Source organism: Chrysochloris asiatica, unplaced genomic scaffold, assembly GCF_000296735.1.
Source record: "Chrysochloris asiatica unplaced genomic scaffold, ChrAsi1.0 scaffold00045, whole genome shotgun sequence".
Classification (NCBI taxonomy): Eukaryota; Metazoa; Chordata; class Mammalia; order Afrosoricida; family Chrysochloridae; genus Chrysochloris; species Chrysochloris asiatica.
Window position 1 is genome coordinate 11,917,288 of NW_006408563.1, and position 21,362 is coordinate 11,938,649.

A 21,362-nucleotide genomic window follows, 5' to 3' on the forward strand; every position below is an offset into this window, starting at 1 on the left:
GCAATTTTTTGTTTACATAGAAATGAGAGTGCTGCTTTATTACAATATTAGTAACGTCTAGAAAAAGCTAATGACCTTTTTTTTTTTTTAATACGAATTTTCAATAGTAAAACCATGAAAACCTGTTTGCAAGCCTGAACAAGTCATGAAGACCTGCACTCCTTGATCACATGGTCAGATCAACAGATCATCTTAGTGAACCGAAGCCCAAGGCATCATGTACTGAGACCATCATCACTTGCGCCATGCAGCTTAACTTAAAGTCACAAGTTGAAAGTTTGTCTCAGACTTGAGCAAAGCCTACTGCAGCATCTCCTCATGAAGAACAGTACCCGGCAGGCACAAAATGACCCCCATCAATTATTTCTTACATGAACTCCCTGGAAGAACCAAATTTATCATGGTCTGATATTGAAAAGGATTATTACTTGCAGATATTCTAACTCCTTTAGATCATAATTTGAAGTATAGAGAAATAATGAGTAAAAAATGCTATTCTAAAGTATTAAAAAAAATGTCAAAGCAGCCTTCCAGACTCATGCAATTAATCGATTTTCCATGAAAGAATGAGTCAAATTTTTGGCCTTATTGAGCAACCTCTGAGATAACAGTCTATGTCAGCTTTCAGTTCAAAGTCCCAGGGAATTTTAAACTGATTCAGACACTTTGAACCAAAGTACAAAAGGCAGTCAAATAATTTAGTCAAATTGAGTCCAAAGTGTCCAAACCAGTCCCTTTTATTTGCTCATATAACATAAGAACCAACAGCATATCAACTAATCTTCCTCATTTCTCCTTTTCTGCATTTCCTTCCTTAAGGGAAGGACCAGGCCTATTTGTTAAATAGTGCAGATCCTGGAAAGGGGAGCGATAATCGACTAAAATAGTATTCTTCCATGGAAAACTTTCATCTACATAATAGAATTCAGGCTGAGTAAGTACTTTCAAGATATTTCTAGTGTTGTTACTCTGTTCATATGTCCATAAATGCTTGACCACATCCCTGTGGTTTCTTGGTTGAGTCAGTCTGAGGATTTTACCCTTTAGGTGTACTCTAGAAATGAAATAGTGAAGTGTTCATAAAATAAAATGAAGTGTTCCAAAATGCTCCTTATTTAGTTATTTTAAAAATGTTTATGGTTAATGAACATGAAAAAATAAGAATGAAACTAAAGACGCTGAACTGGAAAATCATGTTCTTCCTATTCTAGAAAAATCACCATGTCTTCCTCCAGACCGGGACTCCGGTTAGCTGCTTGTTTGCTAAACATTTCAGAAGCCAGAAGGAAATATGTTGTTGAGAACATAGCAAAAGCAGCTCTTCTTGAAGAAAATGGTAGGAACAGGAGACGATATTGTAGTGAATATTGTAGTGCTGTAATAACTTTTGTATTTTGCAGGAAGTATTTATACAACACTTTTCTTAACTATAATTTCCCTGGTTACCCGCCTCACCTCAAGTTTTTGGCCTGTAATAGCTTTTCCTGCATGATTCCAGGATACTGAGCTAGCTCAGTTACTCAGATGTGTACCTAGGTTCATTTCTGAATGTCTGCAACCCCTCCACAGCAGAGCTCTTTACAATGGAGTGTGAGTATCTGAGATGCATATTGTTGAGGATTTGACTGGATTCTGAGGAAGGTAATTCTTTAAGAGGCTTAATGTTTGCCCTCATGGGCTATTTATTTGATCATCAATAGAATAAGCATAATCATATTATCTTTTATTATACAGCTTTGAATAAAAGAAAGCAGACTTGCCAATCACCAATTACTTTTCAAATCATTATGCAGGCAAAGCCCATGCTATCATTACCGTATTATTTCCACTCCATTTTGTCTGTATAAAGACTTCGACAATTTTAGGTATTTACATGATGTGTGTCTGATCATCCAGCAACTCACTGAGGGAAAACGAACTCAATACTCCTTACTCCCTGAGCCAGTGCTTGCTATAAGACATACTACTCTTGTTTTTATTTTAAATCCCTTTTCAAATTTCCATTTGCTGACATACATTTCTGATGCATCATTTGTTTGTACTTTACACACTAGCCCCCATATCTTTCTATACTCACAGTCATCTAAATAGAATTGTTTTCTTAATTAAGTCAACAGTTTGGAGGCAACTGGTGAGCATTAGGGTCACAGCCCTGAAACATTTAAAACAGTCAATTTTAATTTCTGGCCTTTTATACTTGGTTACTGCTTTTCAGGAGAGGAAAGTATTTTTTCCCTAGGCCACATGTAACTATGTGCACATTTAAGTAACTATCTTACAACTTCACAGGAACAGGGCATATCTATGAGAGTTCCTGATAATTGTTGATAAGAAAACTCCTTTGAAGTCTGTATACAGGTGTGCGTTTGTATTCTCTTTTCAAGAAGAGCCAGCTTGGGCTCCTGGTTGCCAGAAACAGTACACCCAGTGGGCCTGGGTTACCTGTCTCTCTTAAGTAAGCGAATGTGCAAAGATTTTGTGGAAGCCACACACTGATAGGTGCCTGGGCCTCAACTCACAGTTTTATTCAGCTTATTAGTGGCAGCAGCTCAAATGGAATTATAGCTATTATACTCCATTACAAATACCAAACAATTTGTCTGCTGAGATTCCTACTGACACTTTCTCTTGCCAGCAGTTTTTTTTTTTTTTTTTTTTTCTATATGCATGCTTACGAAATTGCAGGCGAAAATGTTTCATTCTTTCAGTGTTTGGTTCAATTGAATCACATGAAATTGAGAATAGACGCTTTTCAAAGAAAGATTTAGGATGGGAAAAAAAAGAACATATCTTTTTTTCTAGAAGCTGAAGAATGTTGAAAACGACATAAAATTAGAGGTTGTGTGATCTTATTCTTGGTTCATTTTGATCATTCTAAAAATGAAGGAAAGATAGTACTGGTTAAGAAAATTAACCTGTTGTTTTACAAATATTTGAAAGGCATTTATTTTTAAGTAAATGGAAAAAAAACCACAATGAAGCAATATATATATATATGTAATCAAGCAATGTGGGCACGTTTAAATGGCCTCTGCAGATCTTACATTAAGGACCCACGAGTTAGTCGATTTTAGGCCATCACTGGGCACTGCACTGCAGATGCTTATTTGGCTATGAGAGAGTGACATATGTTTATCTTTTCACATTATTAAAATTAATTGTGTGGCTACTCTAAGCTCTGTGGTTCCTGGGTGTAACTTATTTTTCCTTCCCTCTGAAAAGATTAATTGTTAAGCTGCCAGAGGACAGGAGGACAGGGTATAATAACATAACCAAAGGTTTAATTACCGCCTGAAAATGTTTGTCCTTTACTTTGAATTTGCTGTTGTAGGCTTAAGGGGACTTTTAAGGAGCTTGAATCAGACTTGTAAACTTCAAAAATAACTCTGGGGTTGTGTGTGGCAATCATACAAGGGTATGGGGGCTTCTCTTTTCTAGGTTACAATTCGAGGGAGTTATAAGCTACCAAAACCTGGAAGTCATTAACATCTGAAGGCTGTGGGTGGCTTCTGAGAAGATGGTGGGGTCTGACCAATTTTTAATGGACAGGTGTATGCATCCCAGAAACCTCTACTCTAGGTACTAATTGGCCTAACCTAGTTCTTCCAGATGTCAGATTTTGATCTAGCACTACCACCACCAATTGCTGTTGATTCTGACTCATGGCAACCTCATGTGTGTCAGAGCAGAACCATGTGTATACAGTGTTCAGTGCTTGATTCCCACCTCCCCCCCCCCCTGCCAATATACTGACAGGCCTTTCTACTGAGACACTGATGGTTGTACTTGAACCTCCAACTTTTTCATTAGCAGTTGATTGCATTAACTGCACACCCCAGAGACGCTTAACTTTACCAAGACATTTTGATTTCTGGGACTTGGAAGGAAAAGTTGACAGGGACTAGTAGATATTACTATGGAGTAGAATTCAAAGTAATAGGAATTGGCAGTTGAAGAAAAGCTTCCATTTTAGGCTGGATTAAAAGAACTTTGACTACTTGATTTAACAAACTCAGTCACAGGTCCATGAGACAGTCTCTCTTAGACAGCAAAGGCTGAGCTAGTGCCTAAGCTGAGCCATCTCAGTTTTAGAGTAAGAAGTGGGTGTTGTTGTTGTAAAGTACCATGGAGTGAGTTTCAACTCATAGAAACCCTGTAACGGTTTCCAAGGAGCGACTGGTGAATTTGAACCGCCCATCTTTCGGTTCAAACCGAGCTTGCCACACCAAACTAGGACTCCAAGAAGTGGGAATTTTCAGCCAATGTTACTTCCAAAGATCACATTCCAAAATGTTGCAGACCGTGTCCTCGTGAACTGAACCCCAATGTCGAGGCAGGTCCCCGACACCAAAATTCTTAAGTTAAATTAAATTATATGAGAAGAAGTTAAGTATTAATATTTCATTATGAAAAAAATGGGATTTATGATATTTTCTTCTCTACAGGGCAGAAACATCATGAAGTATCAGTGCTCAATATATTTTCTGATCCAGACTACAACAGATCAGTCATTACAATAGCAGGATCTGTTGATAAATTGGGTAAGATTTCTATTTTTTTCCTCTATGTATGTCTGTTTTGATGAAGTAACCTTTAGGTAGACCTGAATGTTCTTTAATCATTGTTTTCCTGTGTAAATCAGAGTCTTTCCTTCCATTAATTAGAAAAAAAAAACAACGAAAAAAACATGCCGTTGAGTCAATTTCAACTCATAGCAACCCCGTGTGTATCACAGTAGAACTTTGCTCCATGGAGTTTCAATGACTGATTTTTCAGAAGTAGATTACCAGGCCTTGTTTTCAGGTACCTGTGGATGAGCTTGAACCTCCAACCTTTTGGTTAGTAGCTGAGTGGATTAGCTATTTGAACCACTCACAGACTCCTGATTAAGTAGAATCTACCTTTCCTGGTGTGGTGCAGTAGAATTAGCAGTGGACTGCTAACCACAAGGTAGGTGATTCAAACCCACCAGCTGCTCATCAAAAACCCTGTAGAGGGTCATTGTGAGTTAGAACTGACTCGATTGCACTTCACAACAACAACAACCATTTCATCATTCTGATCATTTACGTCTCAAATTTTTCCCATTTCCCTCTATAGAATAAACCTCTGTGCCAAAGATTTAATAATATTCTTTTGCAGAAGATGCTCATATAAACAAAATGACTTCAAATAGGTCTTGAAAAGAAGAGGGGAAAAAAAAGTTCATGGAAAATGGAATTAAAAGATAAAGATATAAATTTTATTTTTCAACACAGTTTCCATCAAATTCAAGACACTTTTGTAAGTGATGATACCAGCCATTTCTATCATTCCTAAAGAACTAAGCATCCTGGGAATTTAATCATGTCAGTGTAGTCTTTGTTACATAATCAACTGAAGGAAAATGGGTGCCTTTTAAAGGTTTGTTAAGACTAGGGGGAAAAAAACCAGTCAGAAGGAATCATATCAGAACTGTAGGATGATTTCCTAGAGATTTCTTGTTGAAATTCTCACAAAATTGCCCTTGTTTGGTGAGAGGACTGAACGTGAGCATTGTTGTGAAAAAGACTCTCTGCTGAAACTTTCCCGAGTGGAGTGTTTTTCTGATCAAGCTATGACTTAACTTTCTCAAAACATTTTCATACTAAGCAGATATTATCCCTTGTATATCTCCAGATAGTCGACAAGCAAAATGCTGTCAGCCTCCCAAAACACTGTTTCTGTGACCTTTGTTCTTGACACTTTTGCTTTGACACTTCCACCTCTTGGTAGCCATTGCTCTGAGTGTGCTTTGTTTTCAGGATCTTACTGGGAAAGCCATGTTTTTATCTCCTATTACAATTTTTCCAAGAAACGCACTAGGATCTTTGATCCCATTTGTTTAAGATTTCCATTTAAAGCCCTGCTCTGATCTGGGCACAACCGTTTTTGGCACCCATGGAGCAGGATGTTCATCTTTCAGTCAGAATTGTGTAAGCTCAACCACTGGAGATGTCTGTAGTGTTAGTGTTTGTTTCTGTTAGTTGTCAGTTCTCCTCAGTTAGGGCACGAGCAAGATTGTTTCTTCATAAGTTGATGTGGATGGTGTGCCACCACCACAGGCTTCATCTTCAACATTATCTCATCCCTTCTTAAAATGAGTTATCTATTTGTAACCTCTTGATTTCTTTGGGGATTTGTTCCCATAAACTTTTTGTAAAGCACCAGTGATACTGCCATTCTTCCACCAACCTTCACCATAAGTTTTAGATTTATTCTTGCTTCAATGTTAGCAGAATTCACATTGCTCTGATAGGGGTTCTTTTCAAACTGATGTCTTATCCTTCTTAGTGTCTCAAACTAGATTCTGTTCAGACATGTTATAACAAGTTAGGAGAAATTTATTTTGGTACAAAATTTTTTTTTAAATCCATGCATAGTTTTTCATAGCACATTTTTCATGAACTTTTTGAAGAACCCTCGACCTTTGTGGTTAGGAAAAATCATCTTCAAGTCTTAAACTTTGATACAGTAGTGTTAACTTGTACATTTCACTTATAAGTGCCATTGAAGCAAACATGGTAAGTCATTGTGTTTTGGGTTGGGAGCTCAAAATCTTGAGTTGGTTGAATGAACTGAACTTAATGACTGATGGGGGCATTTTAAGATTTAGTAGGACAACTAGAATTGGAAAAATTATAGTCATTTAAAATAAAGACAATATTATTTTAATGTTGCTTGGTAAGAGATTCTAAATATTTTCAAATGAACTTGATTTCAACTTGGCAGATTGTCCTTTTTAAAAAGAACTCTTTAAAAAGGTGCTTGCTTTGAAACTGAGGCCCTGATTGGTAATTCCAAGCAAGTTATAGGCAGATTATTTTAAATATTAATCATAAAATAAAACATAAAATCTTCATTATTGTTGTTTGTCTCTGTTACTAGAATGTTATCATATTACATTGCTAATGAAAACTCAGAGTAATAACATAAACTCTTAGATGTCTTTAATATTCAAATATAATAACCCAGTGGGAAATCTAATTGCTAGACAAGGACAAAACTAAATATTCACACTTTAAAATTTATATTGTATATATATTTTAATATCTCTCTTAATAAAATGTGAGAATTTTTCAGATTAATAAAATACTTAAAAACTTGTATAAAGGCCACAAAATTGTTTAAGATTGATAACCTTTGCATAATTCTCCACTTTGGCAATAAAGAACTGTAAGAAATGTAACATTTTATGACAACCAGGGTTTGGAGTGAAGGGAAGGAAGTACTGTCAGGTCTTTAATTTGTCATGATTTTGGATGAGCAAACAATCTTGTGTACAGATTACCAAAGAAGTGAGACAAAATAGCAGCTCCATCTTTAGTTGTGATTGAAAGTTTAATAGCTATCTATCTATCTATCTATCTATGTATATATATATTTTTTTTTTTTTACAATTTTCCATTTTTAAGGCAATGCTGTTCTTGCTGCCTGTATGGAAGCCTTCCGGTCTATCAACATGGAGGTCCAAGAGGGAATCCATCCTTGCCTGGGAGCAGTGGATCTGATTCCGATTTACCCTCTCTCTGGGGTTGGAGTGGAAGAGTGTGGAGCTGTGGCCAGAAGTATGAGAAAGTATGGGGTGGTGTGTTATTCTTTAATGTAAACCGTTTTTATAAAGCAGAACAGCTCGTGACAATATAATCACTCCTGGGTCCCGTAGGAAGAGTAGAGCTTGAAAACTTTTACCAACAGTAAGCTTTTATGGGTTGCCATGGCATGGTGTACTGTTGTAAATTACCCTTCCACTTTCTGCCCTGCAACATTATGCAACACTAAATGCTGTAGGATGTGGCAAAAAAACAAACACCAAAACAAACATCATCAATGGTTTTGTCTCTTACAAGTTCACAATAGATAGCGAGGAAACAGCAGTCATTTCTAATGAGTTCTTTAGACTCTTTAGGGCAAATGATTGTGTGTTTTGCCCATCTGTGTTCTATTTTCTTGAGCAGGGGTAATGATGAGGTTGAAAAACCACTTAAATGTTAACTCCTACCCTTTTCCTCTGATTTCCCCCCCTTTTTTTTTCCTGATGCACAACTTTCTCTAAGATTTTCTTGAGAGCCAAAATGTCACATGCTTGATTTCAGCCCCAGGGGTAAATTTAATTTGGAAAATTTGAGCTATGTCACTTGAGGTGTTTTTGAATTAGGCCACTTGAGAGACAAGAAAGGCCTTTTGCGTGGACCGTCTAGCTGCTGCGTGGTTAATTACAATTCACAGAGGCTCTAACCTTCAGGGGAAATGTCTGCCGTAGGATAATTGCATTCTTCTCTGTATGACCTCAGACATCCCTCTGTGATGTTGCTTCATTTTTATTTAATAATGAATTGTCTAACATTTGGGATGTAGATTTGGACTTCAGCTGAGCAGCATCAAGCACTAGAAGCAGGAAATGCGACCTGTTTCCAAAGGAGTGCTCATGGTTTGAGCTGCGTCTTAATGTGACCTGACAGTCATTTCCCAGGAAAAGCTGGGCTCCAAATTTGCTTCACTTTTAATTGAAGAAAGAGTTAAAATTCAGCATGGAGGAAACTGTGTTTCACACAAAAATGAAGAGTTCAGAGTTGTCCAGGCCAGAATAATGATTTTAATTGTCTTCAAAACAATTATGGACAATTACATTAAATCTCAAATTAGCTAGTACATGGCGTTCTTCATTACCTCAGGACTAGTTTGCCCCAGATGTTCACCATGTATAGAAGACAGTTGAGAATCGGAGGGTCTGGACACAGTGTCTCTCCCTGCTCTTGCCCTTTTGCTTCATTGGCAGCTACTGTACTTCATGATTTAAACATGGACATTTCTAATTAAATGAGAGCTCAGCTGCATTCTTGAACTAATTTATAACATTTGATTTGAAATGTAATAGCTCCAATCTTCATCTGATTAAAAACAGTCATATACTGTACATGGTTACTATTTTGATGCTCCAACATGCAGTTTTTATTTTTACATTCCCCTTTCTACACAGCTGTTCATCTAATATCATCCAATTTTTTTTAAGAATTTTTTTTTGTGTGTAACAGCATGTTCAGGCATTCTTATGAGGCAGAAGAACTGTTCAAATCTTAGGATCTCGCTATTCTCAGAACAGTAAAGGATGTTTTCACTAGAGTAAACCCTTCTCAAGGAAAGCAACTTTAATATATAATTTAACAATGGAAAATTTGAGAAGGGGCAATGGAGTACAATCTGGTGACATAAAAGATAGTTAATATTACTGATATAGATTTGAGGAGGCTTCCAAAGTGCATGGAAAAAATTAATTATCTCTTAATTCCATTTGTCCATGAACTTTTTGAAACTATATAAGCTTGCTTACGCTTTATGGAAGGGATTCTGAAACTGAAGTCCAACATTAGTGTTCAGGAGAGTTGTAAATACTGGCAAAGTTATTTGTAAGTGTACCTGCATCCACATTTGTACACATGTGCATGCATGCACACCTACTTTTCCATTTCTTTGAGTTGAAGAACTCCTCGAGTCCATGAAGGGGACAGAACTGCAGAGATCTAGAGGTGAGAGCAACCAGATCTTGAGGACCTACAGATGACTTCAGTGTGGCTGACTGAACTGAGAGACAGGGTCGGGTGATGTACATGGTGAGAAAGGAGGCTCAAGAGGTAATCAGAGGTCAGAGTATAAAGTTTTACATGCCAGTTTAAAGACTTTAAGCTTTATCTGAAAGACAGTGGAAAGACATTGAGGAGTTTGAAGTAGAAAATGGTATGGTGAACTTGAGTTTTGGAAAGATCACTCATCCTACACTAGAAAGATGGGTGAAAGGCAGGTAGATCCATAGGAAAGGTTATAGTGGCTATATTTGTTTTCCTGGGCTGTTGTAAAAAACTACCACAAACTCAGGGGCTTAGCATTATAGCAACAGGAGTTTTGGTCTTCTAGATCTGGAAGCTAGAAGTCTTAAATGAAGATGTCAGCAGGGCCATGCTCTTTCTTGAAGGCCAGGAGAAGAACATTCCTTGCCTCGTTCTAGCTTCTGGTGGTTCCTGAAAATCCTTGACTTATTGACGATGCATCTCTTCAGTCTGTCTCCATCTTTACATAGTCATTTTCCTTTGGTGTCTGTCTCTTCTCTTTTTATAAGGGCACCACACATATTAGGTTAAGACCCATCATACTCCAGTATGATCTCATGTTAACATAACTGGTAACATCTTCAAATATCTTATTGTCAAACATTCAGAGGAACCATGGGTTGGGACTTCATACCTTTGGGAAGACATAATTCAGTTTGTAAGAGTGGCCAAGGTAATAGACACTGGAGATAGTCGATGTGATGTTGGGACCACAGGGACAAAACATTGACAAAAGGAAACAGGAAGAAAGGGGCTTTTGTAGGAAAGAGCATGAAGGCACTGTACATGCTGCCATATGACAGGTGGGTAGACAGCTCGGGACACAGATATTTCTAGTTTATATTTTTTTTACAACTTGTTTATATTTTTTTAATGTTTTGGAGTTTGGTCTTCATTTTCTACAAAAACATTTGATCCTTTAGATCGTATCTCATTTTGTTTTCTGTTGTTGTTTTGTGCTGTTGAGTTCATTCTGACTCATGGCAACCCTGTATATAGTTTCTGAGGCTGCAAATCTTTGCCCAAGCAGAAAGCCGTATCATTCTCCTATGGAGCAGCTAGTGGGCTTGAGCTGGTGACCTTGTGGTTCGCATTTGAGTGCTTATCCTCTTGAGCTACCAAACTCCCTATTATGGCTCTAAAACTTTTCCATTCCTTTCTTCATTCTTCCCTTCTTTCCTTCCCTTCTCCTCTCACTTTCTTCCTTCTTTCTTTTGCTTCATTAACATGATACAGCATATGAATAAAAGTAAAATATTCTATAAGGTTTGTTAAAAAACTTAAAATATCTACAAAACTCTCCCCAACTTCTGGCCACCATATGCACACTTCAGTTTCTTTCTTCACGAAATCAGGCACTCTTTCCTTTACTGCTTAGGGTTTAACTCAATATATTTTGATATCACATTTACATTGCTACTTCTAGAAATTTTAGTGTTAAGAATTATTTAGTGACCTCTCACTGCAGAAAATAAGCATAGAACTTGCTTTTCCTCACTTCTCACCCCCAACATATATATACACACACATCCCAATCTTTTCTCTTCCCAACATAGTTGTATCAAAATTTGGATCAATATTTAGTGGTTACACTATGTTGTTGTTGTTGCTAAGAGCCATTGAGTTGGTTCCAGCTGATAGCAACCCTGTATAGGATTTCCAAGGAGTGGCTGGTGGTTTTGAACTACCAACTTTACAGTTAGCCATCCAGTGATTATCCTACAGTGCCATACCAAGGTTCTGGTTACACTGTAATACTGTGTAAATGTTATTTATAGTGAATAGCTTTGAATGCTGTTACTAGTTTACTTTTTTTACACAATTAAGTTTTTTGGGGTGTTGGGGCTAGAGTAGATAATTGGCGTCTTGGTGTGGCATTGTAGAATGAGCACTGGACTGCTAATCGCAGGTCAGCCATTCAAATCTACCAGCTGCTTCTTGGAAGCCCTATACAAGGTTGCTATGAGTTGGAACTGACTGGCTGGTACTTTACAACAACATGATAGATAAGTATCTTTTTGACTATTCACTTACAAAATATATTTCCCACTGACTTTACCGCATAGTTTATGCCAATAACTCTATCTCTCCTTACATTTGCATAGAATACACCATGCATTGGGTGTTCTACCAATTTTATCGTTTTAAAGAAATGGTTTCTGAACTCTTTGACTGTCTCCGTGCTGACCAGTTGCCCTCAGTGTGTTAGCTGTCATCACAGGATCTCACTTTACCATCACCCTGGGTATTTTCCCTTTATCTTTCTTCTGGGTTGAATTCTGTGACGTTTACTTTATGTGTCAGTTTGGTTAAGGTGCCTAACTTAACCAAAGTTAAATACAAAATACCTTCACATCAGCATCTAGATGAGTGTGGTCAAACACCAATCTAGATGTTGATGTGAAGGTATTTTGTAGATTTGATTAACATTTACAATCAGTTGACTTTCAATAAATGTACATGATCCTTGTCAAATCCATTGAAAGTCTTAAAAAGTAAACCAAGGTTTCCCAGAGAAAAAAGAATTCTTTCTCAAGACTAATATAGAACCTCCAGCCTATCCTTCAGATTTTGAACTTGCCAGCGTCCACAACCAAATGAGTCAATACCTTAAAATACATTTATTTTTACATGAAAGTAAGTAAAAAAGTGTTGCTGTTAGGGCTCTAATTCATACAGTCACAGATTTGTTCCAAACAAAACATGTTTAATCATGTCTCTGTGATCAGTAGATGACTTCAGAAGAGTTCTCTTAGTAATAATTAGTCTTGTTGCTGTTGGTGGAGTGCCGTGGAGTCGGTTCCGACCCATAGCGACCCTGTACAGGGTTTCCGAGGGTGTAAATCTTTACGGGAGTAGAAAGCCTCATCTTTCTCCTGTGGAACAGCTGATAGTTTCGAACCACTGACCTTAAGGTTCGCAGCCTTATTTGTAACCACTAAGCTACCAGAGTCTCATTAGGGTACTTAAAAAAAAAAGGGGTTCAATTAAAACAGTGACTTCCAAGGAGATCTATTGGGTTAGTTAAATGTAAAGCAGAAAGGTCAGCTCAGAAGGTGATGGCGATTTTTTGGATTCCAAAGGGGTAATCTTGATAGATTTTCTCGAAGGATGCAGGATGATCGTGGGGGACCAATACGAGGAAGTTTTATGAAAACTGAATACTGCGTTGGTGAGGAAAAGGCCAGGAGAGTTGCACCAAGGAATGTTATGCCAATACTACAAAGCACCTGCTCATTCTTCAAAGATAGCAAGGGCTGTCCTGTGAGAGTATCATTAAGAAACCATACCCCCATCCTCCCTACAACCCTCAATCTTGCCCCATTAGATTTCTTTTGGTGCCCTAAATTCATGAACATTTAAAACTGTCATTTTGATGCATAAAAAACTGACACCAACTGCCCTTTTCATGCCACGCTCTACTTTTCCTCAAAGTTCAGTAATTCCTTGCAGTTATCAGACGCCATACTCTGAGTTACAGAGTTTATTAGGATGCTAACAAGTTGCAAATCATGGTCACAAATACTCAGGGTACAGTTCTTCCGGTCGGCACACCCTCTCCTCAGCCATGCGCACAGTCAGTAGTGGTGGTGGTTGTGGTGTGCCGTGGAGTTGGTTCCAACTCATAGCGGCCCTGTATAAGGTTTCTGAGGCTGTAAATCTTTACAGGAGCAGAAAGCCTTCTCTGTCTCCCGTGTAACCGCTGTTAGTTTCGAACTGCTAACCTTGAGCTTAGCAGCCCACCCACAGGAACACCACTTCATCATAAGCTTCAGCCAGAAGGCACTTTTCTCTTGGGTCATCAAATCAAGCTGTCCCCAGCTAAAGTTCTGGAGGCACCCCCCTCTGCAAGCAAGCCTCCTATCCAAAGTCACTCAGCTTTACTTGCTCACGGCTGGGAAGCCCACCGCTCTGTCTCGTGCTCTGGCTCTTGGTTGCGCTATTACTGCTGCTCTTTGGCCACTCCTCCAGCTTTCTGTCTCTGGGTCAAGGAGGTTCAGTGCACAGGGATCTTAGGGTCCAAAGGACACACTCCACTCTTGACTCTTCTTCTGAAATGGCTTGTTTCATGCACATCAGAGTTGCAATCATAATTAGCTCTATTACCCATTCACAACTCAATTGTATAATACTGTCAGCATCTTCTTCTACCTTCTCTTACCCAGATCCATCACAGCAAAAACACTCTTTGGAGGGAGTTACAAAGACTCTGGCTGAAGTGCCATATGAAGTAAATCACCACAGTATAGGTGTAAATGGAAAAGCATAGAATTCTTTGAGGGAAAGAGTAAAAGATGGAGACACTATTTTCAGAAGTGTACACACCTTGGTAGAGGATATGCTAAGAAACAATAGCTTCACAGTTTGATATTTTTATTTAATAAAAGGTATCTGATTTTGTAACAATACTTTTTTTTTTTTTTTTTTAACCTAACTTCATATGTATATAAGCTACTGCTAACCACAGGTCAGTAGCTTGAATCTACCAATCACGCCATGGGAGAAAGATGAAGTTTTCAGCTCCTGTAAAGATTTACAACCTCAAAAACCCTATACTGGGTTGCTGTGAGAACCACTGCCTCAGTAATACACCACCACCACATTTACACATATGCCCATGTATCTACCCATGGGGGAGATATGCAGACCCATACACGCATGATTGTGTGTATATATATTTCTACTACTGGTTCTGTATTTCTGAGGAACACTGACTAATACAAATTGCCTGGTTTTTGAATTCCATATTTTTTCTCCCTTTTCCTTCTCAGTTTATGTTGTTTTGATGAAGCACATCCTCCAGTCGCTTTCTGGAAAAAGGTGAATGGGAGTTATACTTATGAGACCTTGTATGCCTGAAAATGTCATTATTGTATCTTCACACTTAATTGGTAGCTTATCTAAGTATAGAATTTCAGGTATATAAATTATTTTATTTTCAAGATACTGCTTCATTTTGTTCTTATTTCCATGTTGCTGTTGAAACTCCTGAAATCATTATGATTCCTGATCCTTTGTATGCAATCTGTCATTTCTCAATGGAAGCATGGAGATCTATTTGTTCCCAGTGTTGTGAAATTTCAGAGATAATGCCTTTGTATGGGTCTGTTTTCATCCAATATACTGGGTACTTTGTAGGCCCTTTAATTTTGAAACATCTTTCAGTACTTTGATTCTCTTGAACTATTCCACCAATGATATTTTCCATTTTCTCTATTCTTTTTGCACTGTCTATCATCTGGGTTTTATTGTTGCTGTTGTTAGGTGCTGTGCAGTCAATTCTGACTCAAGTGAGCCTACAATGGAACGAAGCACTCCCCAGTCCTGCTCCACCCTCACACTCATTGCTAGGTTTGAGTCCATTGCTACGGCCATTGTGACAATCCATCTTGTTGAGGGGCTTCCTCTTTACCAAGCATAATGTCTTTATCAAAACTGGTCCCTCTTGATAGCATGTCCAAAGTACATGAGGGGGAGTCTTACCATCTTCCCTCCCTTCTAAGGGCATTCTGGTTCTACTTCTTCCAAGATGGATTTGTTTGGGGTTTTTTGGCAGTCCATGGTATATTCAGTATTCTTCACCAACACCATAATTCTCCTTTGGTCTTCTTCATTCATTATCCAGCATTCACTATCTAGCATGCATATGAGGCGATTGAAAACACCACCTCTTGGATCAGGACCACTTTAGTCCTCCAAGTGACATCTTTGCTTCTCCACCCCCCACTCCCCCAACACTTCCAAGAGGTCTTTTCTGCAGATTTGCTCAATATAATGCTTCATTTGATTTCTTAATTGATGCTGCTTCTGTGGGCATTGATTGCAGATCCCAGCAAAATGGAATACTTGACAGTGTCAATCTTTTCTCCTTTATCATGGTGTTGATTATTGGGCCAGTTGTGAGGATTTTAACTATCTTTACATTGAGGTGAAATCCGTACTGAAGGAAGGCTTCAGTCTTTGATCTTTATCAGTTGTCAAAGTGCCTTCCAGTGAGCTCCAACTCATAATGACCCTGTATAGGGTTTCTGAGGAATAGTTTAAGGGTTTGAACTGCCAACCTTGTGGTTTTCTGTCCACTGCTGAGCGTACAGCACCACACCAGGAGCCGGCTGCTGTCAAATCAGCTGTCCACTCGTGCCAACTCCATGCACAACAGGATCAGACTATGCTTTAATTGGCTGATTTCTTGGAAGTAGGTTGCCAGACATTTTCCCTAGTCTGTCTTGGTCTAGAAGCTCGGCTGAAAGCTGTTCAGCATCATAGCAACACCAAGCCTCACTGGCAGGTGGGTTGTGGCTATGCTTGAGGTACCTTGGCCAGTAATTGGACCTGCATTTCTTACATGGGAGGCAAGAATTGTACCCTGAACTACTACTGCCTCAGGTTCATAATAAAAACAAAACAAAACAGCCAAGCTTATTCCTGTTGAATTAGTTCAGATTCACTGGGTTACAGAGTACAATTACTTTATAGGGTTTTCTTGGCTTTCATCTTTTATAGAAGCGGATCACCAAACTTTTCTATTGTGGCACCGCTGAGTGGGTTCAAACCTCCAACCTTTAGAGTAATAAACACCTTTAAAAGATTAGAACATAGCTATGAATTTTGTAAATGGTGTGGAAACTTGTTCTTTTTTTTTTTTGCCATTGATAAAATGAAATGTTTGTACAATGCCTTAGGAAATGAGGCTATTATTTAGAAAACTGGGAAGAGAAATTCCTAGTTAAGTAAGTTATTTGACTAAAGAAATAATTCCTTCATACAGCTTTTCTAATTTTTCTGAAAATATATAATTCATTAAAGAATTAGATTCACAATTATAAGCCCTTATAAATTTTTTTCGAGTACTTTTATGAGGTGGAGGACATGTACCATGATACATTCACATGGTGTCAACACTTCAGACCTCTTTGATTACTTTTTTACAGACTGTCAAAACACACATTGATCTGGCAAATCAGTAACAATTTTACACTTCAAGAAATCTCTACTTGGTATATATAGTTGCTATGAAAATTGTGTCATAAAACAGCCTCGGATTTGGTTGAGATTAATAATTTCAATATAGTTGGGTTCTGATATAGCTTTCTGCACCATCAACACTATCTTTAATACCATAGCATGAAAATGATGGTTGATTTTACTGTGTTTAACACAGACTTAGAACATAGAAAAAGTGGTAAGACACTTCTATCATATAAAAGACTGAAAAAGTAAGGAATTATGCCTTAAGAAAGTACTTAGTGTGCTAAGATTGGTTGAAAGTGACTTAGTTGTTACAGTGTTCTGTCAAGTCAGTCCTGGTGTGGCCCTGTGGGTTAATGCACCAGACTGCAAAGCCATTTAAACTGCAAGCAGCAGTTCAGTCTCACCAGCTAAAACCCTATACAGGGTTGCTGTGAGTCAGAAACGACTCGATGGCACTTAACAACAACAATGACTATATAGAATTTCCGAGGCTGTAAATCTTTACAGGGGCAGAAAGCCTCCTCTGTCTTGCATCAAGTGACTTTAGTACATTTTAGCTATGAAGAAGAGTTATCAGCTTACTCACAAATGCTATTTCTACAGGCTTATTAAATGCAACAGGATTATATTTACTGTGAAACTAATGAGGAAGGAAAGGCCAAATGGGAGGACTGGACTAAACTAATCTTCCAGAACCTGCAGGCATGGACGAATGCAACCGTACTGGAAAAAGCTGCGCTTGTTTCACTTAACCTGGCTCTAGCCTAACGTATGAGCATGTTAATGCCCCATGGACAATCCTTGTTCATGGAAGGCCTGACGGAAAAATGCTCTTCTCTTTTGTCCCTGAGAAGGACAATTCTGAGGCACATGCCATCGCGGACAAGCCCCGTTTACCCACAGTGGTGACCAGATTGGTAATACATGGCTGGTATGGGCCTTTCTTCTGTTTCACTCTTGATGTACAAGGAGTAGGGACTATTGAAAATATTTGCAGGAATAAATGTCCTGTAAGAATCTGTTAATTGGAATAAGGAAAGCACGTGCAATCTTTCTGCCTTGCCATGTACTTATAATTCTTTCCTAGTCTAGAAATCACATGTAAGATTTATAGTCAAAGCTGGAAGACTCCTTCCTGCCCACTGCTTTAGGGAGGACTTGACCTGGTCTAGGGAGGATGAAGAGAGGTTAGTCAGATTTGAGACTTTGAGAGGCTGCTGAGCACTGCTGGTGGCCAGAGGCAAAGTACACACAGGACACCAAACTATCTCACTGAAACCTTGTTTGATTTGCCATTTTGGGGGATCACTGAACGACTGGAGGGGCCAAGCTAGCTGTTTTTGCCTGGTGAAAGTGGACTTGATATTGAAGGCTAGTTCTTTATTGCCGATGCATTGTCTAGCACAGGGATTCCTGGCCATCCCCAAGTCTTTGCCAGGGTCCATCTTAATTACTCTTTGTGGACAACCCCAGGTTTTCACTTGCCCCCTGAAAGAGAGAAGTACTTAAGAGAGAGAGAGAGAGAGAGAGAAATGTACGGAAGGATAGGTCCAATACCAATCCTACTCACCATTAATTGTGTCTGATTATCTAATCAAGATGAGTAGTCAGTGACCAACAGAGAAGCCAAATGAAAAGTAGGCAAAATAAGAATTTTGAAGCCGAAGAAATCTGAGTTCAGTTACCAGGTCTGCTATTTATTTGTCAACTGATGTTAAGGGGAAAACCAACCTTTTTTTTCTTTTCTAGTCTAAAACGTTTACTTATCTGTAAAATGCGGGGATGAGAGCATCCTGTCAGGACAGCTATGAGAAATAATGACTGTGTGGAAAATACCTGGCACTCTGCCGTCCACCAGTGGATGGCAGTCATTATTGTTACCGAGTCCCAGGACATCCCTCTCTACCTTATAGAAAGAGGGTCCCTAGTCTCTGTTTGATGCCTCAAAAGTCCAAGCAAGGGGTTGCATGACAAGATGTTAGAAAACCACTTGAGCAGGAGATCTTTAAAGAACTTTCTACTCTAAAATTCTAATTCTAAATAGCAAACAACTTCTCCCTTATTGATTTTTCATTTGTAAAATGATATTTGGTACCTAAGTCAGAGAAATATTACAAAGAAAAATGAGGAGGTATTAAGTTTGGGGAGCAAAAAGAAGTGCAAAGAGGGCAAGATCACATCTGTAGGGTGGAGGTGATAAAATTTCCCAGTGATATTCTTAGAGGACTGCCCTTGCTATCCTCGAAGAATGTGCAGGTGCTTTGTTGTATTGGAAAAACTTCCTCAGCACAACTTTTTTAGCCTTTTTCTCACCAATGCCATTTTCAATTTTCTTACAACTCCTTCCTAATAGCCCCAGTGGTCAGCTTGTATCCTTCAAGAAAATCTACTGAGATTAACCCTTTGGGGTTCTAAAAAGCAGTTTTCATAACTTTCTGAGCTGCCCTCTCTACCTGGAATTTAACTGGCCCAACACATTCTATCACAAAACAATGCTTTGATTGGATCCCCCCCCCGCCCTTTTTTTTAAGGCACTCTAACATAGTGGTTACAAATTGGGCAGTTCGAAACTACCAGCTGTTCCGTGGGAGAAAGATGAGGCTTTCTGCTCCCGTAAAGATTTGCAGCCTCGGAAACCCTGTATAGGGGTCACTATGAGTCAGAACTGACTCCGCAGTACTTAACAACAACAACAACAAGAGTAAGGCCAAATGCATACTGAGAGACCTTTTCTGCAGCCATCCATTGATCACAGAGGCATGTTCAAACCTAATTTGTTTGGAATAAACCTGTGTATATATGAATGCATCAATTTTTCTGTGGTCTTCCTTATTCACTATCCTGCTTTCACATGCATATGAGGTTATTGAAAATACCATGGCTTGGGTCAGGCGCACCTTAGTCCTCAAGCTGACATCTTTGCTCTTCAACACTTCAAAAAGGTCTTGTGCAGCAGATTTGCCTATTGCAACACGTCATCTGATCTCTTGACTGCTGCTTCCATGAGTATTGAAGGTTGTTGATCCAAGAACAATGAAGTCCTTGACAACTTCAATCTTTTCTCTGTTGATAAGAATGTTGTTTATTAGTCCAATGGTGAGGAGTTTTATTTTCTTTACATTGAGATGCAAACCATATCAAAGGCTGTGAATAAGGAAGACCATAGAAGAAATGATGATGCTTTTGAGTTACGATGTTGGAGGAGAATACCGAAAGTGCCATGGGCTACCAAAGGAACAAACAGATCTGTGTTGGAAGAAGTGCAGCCAGAGTACTCCATGGAGGCCATGATGGCCAATTCATCTTTCATACTTCAGACATATTGTCAGTCCAGTCACTGGAGAAGGATATCATGTTTGGTAAGGTGGAGGGCCAGAGAAAAAGAGGAAGACCCCCAATGAGATGTATTGGCAAAGTGGCAGCATCAGTGGGCTCAAGCATGGCAACAATTGTAAGGTTGGCCCAGGATCAGGCAGTGTTTTGTTCTGTTTTGCATAGGGTCGCTATAAGTCAGTACCGACTCGATGGCACCTAACAACAAAAACATATATGAATGGGAATCCTACGTACATGTTGCTGATAGCCACCGTTGAGTCTGCTCAAACTCAGCGACTGTATGCATGACACTGCCCACTCTGTGCCATCCTCACAGTTGTTACATTTGAGTCCATTGCTGCTACCACTGTGTTAATCCATCTCGCTGGAACTCTGCCTCTGTTTTGCCAACCTTACACTTTAGCAAGCATGAAGTCTTTTTCTAGGGACTCGTCCTACCTGGTAGTATGTCCAAAGTATGTGAGACATGTTTGCAGATATGGTACCATCCTAGCTTTTTAGGAACATTCTGGCTGTACATATTCCAATACAGAATCGCTTGCTCTTCTGGCAGTCCCTGGTACGCCTAATGTTCTTCTCCAACATCATAATTCAAATACATTGATTCTTGTATTGGCTTCCCTATTCATTGTCCAACTTTCAAGTGCGTATGAGGCTATTGAAACTACCATGGCTTGGGTCAGACATACTTTAGTCGTCATACTAACATTTTTGCTTTTGAACATTTTAAAGAGCTTTTCTCAGCATATTTGCCTAGTAGAATATGCCGTTTGATTTCTTGACTGCTGCTTCCAAGAGTCTTGATTGTGGATCCAATCAAAATGAAGTCTTTGACAATTTCATTCTTGTTTCCGTTTACCATGATGTTATTTATGGGTTTAGTTGTGAGGATTTTTGTTTTCTTTCCATTGAGGTACAATCCATACTGAAGACTGTAGTCATTGATCTTCATCAGTAAGTACTTCAAGTCATCTCACTTCCAGCATGCAAGGTTGTATCATCTGCTTATCGAAGATTGTAATGAGTCTTCCTCCAATCCTGATGCCACATTCTTCACATAATTCCGTTTCTAGGATTATTTGCTCAGATTACAGATTGAGTTAGTGTGGTGAAAGGATAAAACCCTGGTATATATCTTTCCTGGTTTTAAAGCATTCAACCAACTGTTCTGTTTATGTACAGGTTCCTCATGAGCACAATTTAGTGTTCTGGAATATCCATTCTTTGCAGTGTTACCCATAGTTTGTCATAATCTACACATTCATAAGCCTTGGCATAGTCAATAAAGTGTAAGTAAATATCTTACTGGTATTCTATGCTTTAAGTTATGATTCAACTGACATCAGCAATTACATCCTTAGTTCTACGACCTTTTCTAAATCCAGCTTGAATTTCTGGCAGCAACATTGATACACATTTTTTGAATGATCG

At 38.7% G+C, this 21,362-nt stretch overlaps 1 protein-coding gene across 1 annotated transcript in view; it reads left to right on the forward strand.

Annotated features, from left to right (window-relative positions):
• The first annotated feature begins 1,221 nt into the window (after positions 1-1,221).
• Positions 1,222-21,362, forward strand: part of LOC102840945 — a 54,683-nt gene continuing 34,542 nt past the window's right edge. The window contains exons 1-2 of the mRNA XM_006862043.1: positions 1,222-1,336; positions 4,446-4,541. Coding sequence (XP_006862105.1) covers positions 1,222-1,336; positions 4,446-4,541 — 211 coding nt within the window. The remainder of the gene's footprint in view (positions 1,337-4,445; positions 4,542-21,362) is intronic.